At 48.8% G+C, this 7,446-nt stretch overlaps 2 protein-coding genes across 5 annotated transcripts; one reads left to right on the top strand and one right to left on the bottom strand.

The window, feature by feature from the left end:
• Nucleotides 1-192: 192 nt before the first annotated feature.
• On the bottom strand, nt 193-4,881 carry NUDT1 (nudix hydrolase 1). Of its 3 annotated transcripts, none has more exons than XM_071570974.1 (4): nt 4,782-4,881; nt 3,972-4,125; nt 922-1,067; nt 193-707 (listed from the first exon to the last, which is right to left on the bottom strand). In XM_071570974.1, the coding sequence occupies exons 2-4, from the start codon at nt 4,121-4,123 to the stop codon at nt 535-537; spliced, it is 471 nt and encodes a 156-aa protein (XP_071427075.1). In that variant the 5' UTR covers nt 4,124-4,125; nt 4,782-4,881; the 3' UTR covers nt 193-534. The 3 variants fall into 3 exon arrangements, with proteins under 3 accessions (XP_071427075.1, XP_071427073.1, XP_071427076.1); XM_071570972.1 differs by having other exon boundaries at nt 3,972-4,128; nt 4,782-4,873; XM_071570975.1 differs by having other exon boundaries at nt 4,811-4,838.
• On the top strand, nt 4,879-7,166 carry MRM2 (mitochondrial rRNA methyltransferase 2). 2 transcript variants are annotated; one of them, XM_071570970.1, is made up of 3 exons: nt 4,879-4,934; nt 5,563-5,834; nt 6,510-7,166. In XM_071570970.1, exons 1-3 carry the CDS (start codon nt 4,906-4,908, stop codon nt 6,932-6,934), a joined length of 726 nt encoding a protein of 241 aa, XP_071427071.1. In that variant the 5' UTR covers nt 4,879-4,905; the 3' UTR covers nt 6,935-7,166. The 2 variants fall into 2 exon arrangements, with proteins under 2 accessions (XP_071427071.1, XP_071427072.1); XM_071570971.1 differs by lacking the exon at nt 4,879-4,934 and adding an exon at nt 5,384-5,427.
• The last annotated feature ends 280 nt before the right edge of the window (nt 7,167-7,446 follow it).

Below are 7,446 nucleotides of genomic sequence, written 5' to 3'. Positions count from 1 at the left end.
GTTCAACTTCACAGCAGGAGCTGCAAGAGTGAAAGCTGGGCTCAAACAGGGCTCAAACAGAACTATACATCTGCCTCTGATTTCTGTTTTTTTAACTCTACACTGCCTTCAGCTGGAGAATTCTGAATGAGTCTCTATCTGGACTTTTCAAGAGCTTTTACAGCACTGTGACAACAAAACAACACATGCTTTTATTAAAAAAAATATTTTTAATATTTCAAAGAAAATATTCCAGTCATGAGGGAAATAACCTAAACCATTAGCCACCTGTGAAGAAAAGGTTTAACACTAAGTTTTTAATAGCTGTGATCACATAACCACTAAAGCCTGCCACAGCCAGGGACTTCACAGCATGGAAAATCTTGTTACTTTCATTTCTGCTTTAAGAAACCCCCTTGTTTTCCTTACTTTCCAGTGACCTAGAAAATAAGTCTCACTTGCTGGAGAGCTGAGCAAGGAACCCCTCATAAGTCCTACTCATGCTGCTGCACTCCAGCGTGGGCAGCGGCATGTGGGCTGAACGCTTCCCTTTTCTTAAACTTCCTCCACTTCTTTCAGGCTGTGCTCCAGGATGGTGTCTTGTCCCTGGAACTTAAAATAGCCGTGAAACAACTTTCTCTGGAGCACCAGGGGAAACCAGTAGATATCATCTGGCCACATGCAATTGAATGGCACCTCGTCCAGCTGAAACCACTGGGGCCGCATTTCTGGTGGGAGAAAACAAAAGGACTTTGCATGGGACTTTCTCATGGAATTTTGTTGCCCAGAGTTTGAATATCCGTCAGCAAGCAGCTTCCCTCTACAGCCCAGCTGCCTCCCTTCTCAGAGGCATTTTAGCATGAAGAGTTTCCCCATTTCCTAAGAGCACTGATGTCTCAGAAAAGCACAAACATCCTTCCTTCCCCTCCACCAGCTACCTACCCTCACTTTCTGTTGGCTCTCCATGGAAGTGATCCGCCCGGAAAATGTGAACATCCATGAGCTCAGAGTTGCCCACAAATTCAAATGTGATCCGACCCATCTTCTGCAGGGTGTCCACAGTCAGTCCACTCTCCTCCAGGAGCTCCCTGCATGAGACATAGACTTCTTTACATGAAAGTGAGCAGTGGGAGGACAACACTGCAGTCACTGCTTTACTCGCACATTCAGAACCCTTCCAGTGAAGCAAAGGTGAAAGCTGCACCTGTGCAACAGAGCAGGGTTCTGACTGGCACCAAACTATGAGTCTACTCACACCACAGGGGAGCCAGCTCAGGTGGGATCCTGTGTTATTTCAGGCTCTGAGGCTGGTAGGAAAATAGTCTGTGTTGGAAGGGGATGATTCAGGAGAACTGATCATTTAGTGTAATTTACAGTTCCTTCAATGTGCTGATCTTTCCTGAGATTATTGACAAGTGGGCATATGAAGTTATGTGACTGTGGCTGGATGTGGCTTCAGAACTCTGAGATACACTTCACTTAGACAGACAAAAGGCTTTCCCAACTTCAAACTAAAGCTTTTAGAGTTGTGAGTAAACAGGTGATGAACACAAGAACATCTGTACTTGCCACACAACCAGGTACTTCTGAGGCAAACTGGAACTTATTTAAATTATGCACTACATAACATCACTTGCATACAGAACATTGAGAATCCTGTCTCTATTCAAATGCTGTATAAGGAACACAAAGCAATTGTGTAAACTTTCCCTTTCTGCTCCTTGGAAGCACATTGAGCATAACGAGAGGCCAGAAGGCAAGACTTTTTTAAGAGCACTTAAAAAAGTGATGTGCCAGACAGCTCTTTTCCACGCACCACCATTCACAGCTCCTTGAAGCACAATTATTTCCTGTTTATGCTTTGCTCAGGACTTTTTTTTATTTTACCTCCCTCTAACAGAAGGAGCATAGACTGAAGATAGCCATGGCTTTTCCAAAAATAAGGAATACTCTGAAAACATGTATCTTCAGTTAAGGTTAATAATTAATGTTGTTGCCTATTTGGCAGTAACAGCAATTTCCAAATGTAATGGATATTATTTTAAGGCTCCAGCTTTCTTTGGCGTCGACTTCATGGATCCCATCCTTCAAAATTATATTCAATTTAATGTCTTGGCTAATTTTAGTTTATCTTCTGAGAAGCTATCTATGTTTAAAATAGATGCAGTTTTCCAGTAATGAATCTAAAAGCCTCCTTTTACAGGCAGTGATAATTGACCAACAAAGCACAACACTGCTATGGTTCTCCAGACAATTTATCAAGCAGCTGTTTGGCTCTGTCTGCAGCAAGTGGAACGTTACAGGTGGCAAACTAGAAATAACCAACTTGCTCAACGTTCCCCTTACAAGATGTGCCACTGAGGAGCTGTGGGTGCCCAACTGCTCATGGGAGTGTATCATACCCAGCCAAGGATAGAAATCTTACTTGGTACTGGGAACTTTTGTTCATGTTTTGGCTTAATATTTAACTACCTGTGCTGTGAGAACTTCATACCTTAGACCACTGCCAACCCAAGTGAGGCAGAGCAACACAGAACCACAGCCTAATAACTCCTAGTGCAGAGCTGAAGTGGTGCAAAGGAAGTTTGATTTGGACTGTGTGACTTCCTGGAGGAAAGCTGCACCCTGAGGCACCACTGCACTGGTGGTGTTCCTGCCAGGAAGGTGTCCAGTGTGTCCAGCTGGTCCTGGCTCTGGGGACAGCTTCCGGCACAGCTGACCTGGGTAGGAACTGGTTGTGTCATTCTGGAGTAAACTGCAGGTGAAGGGATGAGGACAGTCCCAGGCCCAGCAGCAGGTGCTGGTTGTGCTGTGAAACTGCACTGAGATCAGCGAAACTTTCATCACTTGACACCTCACGTGAACAAAAGCTCCAGTGTTGGACTCCAGGCCAGCACAGGTAAACACATGCCCAGAAAATCAAATCCCAAATCAAATCATTAGATTTATACCACAGTCAGTGGCAGTGCAAGCCTGACAAGTGAAGGCTGAGTTAAGTCACAAAACTGATCTCTCACCCTTCACTCAGAGATTATAAACTACACAAAAAGCCACAATCTCAGTGTTGGGTACGTTAACACCGTGCACTGCTGGGAGCACATCCTGCACAGAGACCCTGCTGTGCCCAGGATCAGCTCACCACAGACCCCGGGTGGTTGGGCTGGCACAGCTGAGGAGACTGTTCAGGGCAGAAGCAGCTGAGCACACCAACACTGGGGTTCCTGCAGGTGCAAGGGCAGTTAGGGGTTTGTATCAGAAATTCAGGAGATGGTGAAGTGTGGCTTAGTAACAGCAGCATTCACATAAAGAACAAGATGTCTGAGTTAGAGTTTAGCAATTCAGCTGGGATCTGCTACTCATTTAAATTACCAGACAGAAGAAAGAACTTCAAGAAATCAGTACTAAAATTTTCAAAAATTACACTGTGCCATTTTGCTGATGAAATTCAAATCCCTCACTCAGCATTAGCACTTGAAAATGTCACCATGCAATCAACCAATAAATTTCTACATTGCCTTTCAAAAGGGATCCATAATAATTTCTGCAGTTTTTTCACACAGTGCTAAGAATGATGCTGTGGAAGGTGGCATTTGTTCAACAGCTTCAAAATTTAAATACTAAGCAGTTTGGCTTATTGTTTAAATTAAATTAGCTGTAATTCTGCTATACAGCAAAAATGAAACACTGCACCTGTCTGAATAGTGCAAGAACCTCTGTCCAGCACTTGCAGACTCACTCTCAGTTTAGATCAGAGTTCAGGAGACAGGAGGAAGGACACTTGGGAAGTTCCAGTTGCTCATAGATTGGATGACAGTTAAAAGATTTGCAGATGACAGACGAACATGGGGATGAAGCCTCATCACCTGTGGAGCAGGTGACTCTGTTTCAGAGAAGACTCACGGCACACCCGTGGGCAGCACACTGAGGTACCTCCACCTGCAGCCCCTCTGCCGAGGATCCAACACCTCCACGGCCAACCCCAAACCCCTCACCTTCGGGCAGCCTCCTCGATGCTCTCCCCGGGCTGCACCTTCCCCCCGAAGCCGTTCCACAACCCGGCGCCGAACCCGCGCTTCTTCATGCCCAGGAGGACCCGGGACGGCTGCACCACCAGCACGAGGGTGAAGAGCCTGGTCGTGTGCATGGCTGCTGGGCGGGGGATCGGGAGGGCTGGTCAGCCAGGGGGTACAGACAGCTCCTCACCCCCGAAACACCCCCCAGTGCCTGGCCCCCAAACCCTCGGTCCCAGCGCCTCTCCCCATCCCTCCTTCCCTAACGCTCCCACTGCCCCTGGCCCTCCTGCTCCCACAGAACACCCTCCCCAAATCCCTGTTCCTCTGAAACTCCCTCCCTGAATCCCTGATCATCCTCTACACACCCTCCCTGAATCCCCGTCCTCTTTAGCACTCTCTCTCCGAACCTTTGATCCCCCCAAACCCTCTCCCTGAGTCCCCGATCATCCTCTACATGCTCTTCCTGAATCCCAGACCCCACTCAACATCCTCTCCCCAAATCTTTGATCCCCCCTCCCCTAATCCTTGTTCCCCTGAAATCCCCTCCCTGAATCCCTGATCATCCTCAACACACCCTCCCTGAATCCCTGCCTCCCCTCACCCCCCTCTCCCCGAACCTTTGATCCCCCAAGTACGCCCTCCCCAAATCTCTGATCCTCCTTCCCCAAATCCTCGATCTCCCCAAACCCCTCCCCGAATCCCTGCCCACCCCCAGCACCCCTTCCCCGAATCCTTGGGCCGCTAATCCTCGTTCCCCCCAGACCCCTCCCCAAATCCAGCACAATATACCTGTTCCCCAAATCCCGGCCTTTCCCCACCTCCCTCAGCCGCGGCCCTTCCCGCCCTTCCCGCGCCGCCGTGAGGGAGGCGGGCCCGGCCGGGGCGGGCCGGGCCGGGGCGGGGCGGCGCGGCTATGGCGGGCCCGGGAGCTGCCGGGGGAAGGTGCGTGTGGGGCAGCGGAGCACGTCCCGGCGCCCTCCCCACTGGAGTGTCCCTTAGGAATGGGCTTAAGGCGTGTGTGGTTGCTGGGAAGGCCGCGCGGGCGCCCCAGGGCAAGGGCTGTGCTGGTGGGTGCTCCGCCCGGAGCCGGCGGGAGCTCCGGTGTCTCCCCCTTCCTCTGAGGGGCTCTGGGAACCTCCAGCCCCTCCGGGACAGCCCGGGGGTGTGCAGGGGTCACTGCCGTGGTGTGCCCCGAACACCCTGAGCACCAGAGCTGTGCTCAGCGTGGCCTCTTTCCTCTCTTTGCTCTGGGTAATCCCTGAGGCCTCATCCAAAATGCGGTCCTTCTGCTGTGGCTGGACCTGATAACTAAAGGCGCCAAAAATCTTAAATTTGGAGGCTTCTTTTTAGAATCACAGAGTGGTTCAGGTTCATCAGATCATCCAGTTCAAGCCTCATGCCAAGGCAGGGTCACCTGGTACAGGAACACACCCAGGTGGGATTTGAATGTCTCTGGAGCGAGAGACTCCATGACCTCCCTGTAGGTGAGGTTGGAGTTAATTCCTGTAGAGACTTTTGAAATGCGTGGTCGTGGTGTACTAACCTGTTAACTTGCCTCTGTTCCCGGCAGCTGTTGGCCTTTGGTGAGCAGATGTCTGCACACCACGGTCAGGTTTCTGAAGAAAACTGGAATGGAGCACCAGTGGTTGGAGCGGCACTTGAGGGATCCCTTTGTCAAGGCGTCGAAGCAGCAGAATTATCGTTGCAGAAGTGCCTTCAAATTACTGGAGATTGATGACAAGCTTCATATTCTTCGGCCAGGACTTTCTGTTCTTGACTGTGGAGCAGCCCCTGGTGCTTGGAGCCAGGTTGCTGTAGAGAGGGTCAATGCCCTGGGTACTGGTATGTGCATGTTTTTGGCAAGCAAAGGTGGGGATGATGCTCCTTGAAGTGTGTGAGAAATCTATGAAATATTATGAGATCTAGATACTATGAATTCTAGGAAATACTGTGGTGGGAGCAGTGTGGTGGCAAATGCCAGAGTCACTGATACAAACTTGAAGGTGTGTGCCTAGTAAATCTTCATATGGTCTGAAGGAATTGTATTTGTGTGAAATAAAATCATACCATGTGGTGTCAGTGCTCTGATTAGCAGCTGTGGGGAAGATCCCCTCATCCAGTTCTGAAATTGGTGTGGTCTCCAGCAATTACCTTGGCTTATCTGAATTTTTATTGCCATTCTTGAAAAATGGAAGTGACCACTGTGCATGGTTTACGTGGTTTAAGCCATTAATATTTACAAGATAAAAGTCTACATCTGTGCCATTGTGCAGAATTTCTGGACTGTCAGCCTTGAAAGAGCAGCAGAAAAACAAGAAACCCCCCCTTGCTTATCCAGAGTAGCTGAGTTTTCATGTCTTGAATGGATGGGCTTATGGCAAACCCTCCATGCAGATGCACCCAGGAAACTGCCAGGGGTCAGGAGGGCAGTTTTGTTTGTTGACTCTCACGGAGCTCGTGTGTGTGCAGGTTGTTTTTAGCCACTCTGAATGTTCCACGTGTCATTCATCCTTACAGATCCTTCTGCCCCCAGTGGCTTTGTCCTTGGCGTTGACCTCCTGCGGATTTCTCCTCTGGAAGGAGCAGTTTTCCTGACAGACACTGACATTGCAGACCCCAGCACGCTGAGGACAATCCAGAGCCTCCTTCCTGCGGGGAAGGTGGATGTTATCCTGAGTGACATGGCACCGAACGCGACAGGCATCAAGGAACTGGATCACCAGAAGGTCATCAATCTGTGTTTAGCCCTTCTGAATCTGTCCCAGAGCATTTTAAAGCCAAAAGGGACCATGCTCTGTAAATTCTGGGATGGATCTGAGGCCCGTCGTCTGCAAAACAGACTGAAGGAGCAGTTCCAAGATGTGAGAACTATAAAACCTCAGGCCAGCCGGAAGGAGTCTGCAGAATCTTATTACTTGGCAAGGCTGTACAAAGGGAAATGAAAGCTGAGAACTGCTAATTGTCAAAGAGGTGATCAGGCATTGGTTGGAAATCTGAATTTGGTAGGTGTCTAAAGAAAAATCCCACCGTTAAGACCCTGGGAAAATCTGTCACCATTCTTGTGGAGTCCATCATAGTTTTCAAACACCTGTGGAGAAAACAGTTGGGAATGGAGAGGAATAATCTGAAAGGAAGTCTCTGGGCCTGGAATAGTGTAAATGAAAATAAAATGGTGATTTTATGAGTTTTTAATGTGTGCTTGAAAATCATTGCCCTGTTAATGTTGTGATACAATGAGACTGTCCATAAAGCTGTCCATTGTCAGAATGTGAGGGAAGAGGGAGAGGAGTTTGAGCCAATTTAGTGCCTCTTAGAAGCTGGTGCAATTTATTATCACATGAAAATAGAAAATGTTTCTCTGCCCATCAGGATCTGCATCCTTACGTGGGATCTGTAATGCAGCCATTTGGGAGGCATGGCTGGCTTGGGAATGTTCAGCCCAATGGCTCTGCTG

The sequence above is a fragment of the Pithys albifrons genome, chromosome 16 (assembly GCF_047495875.1).
Source record: "Pithys albifrons albifrons isolate INPA30051 chromosome 16, PitAlb_v1, whole genome shotgun sequence".
NCBI lineage: Eukaryota > Metazoa > Chordata > Aves > Passeriformes > Thamnophilidae > Pithys > Pithys albifrons.
This window is presented reverse-complemented; position numbering and strand designations above follow the sequence as displayed.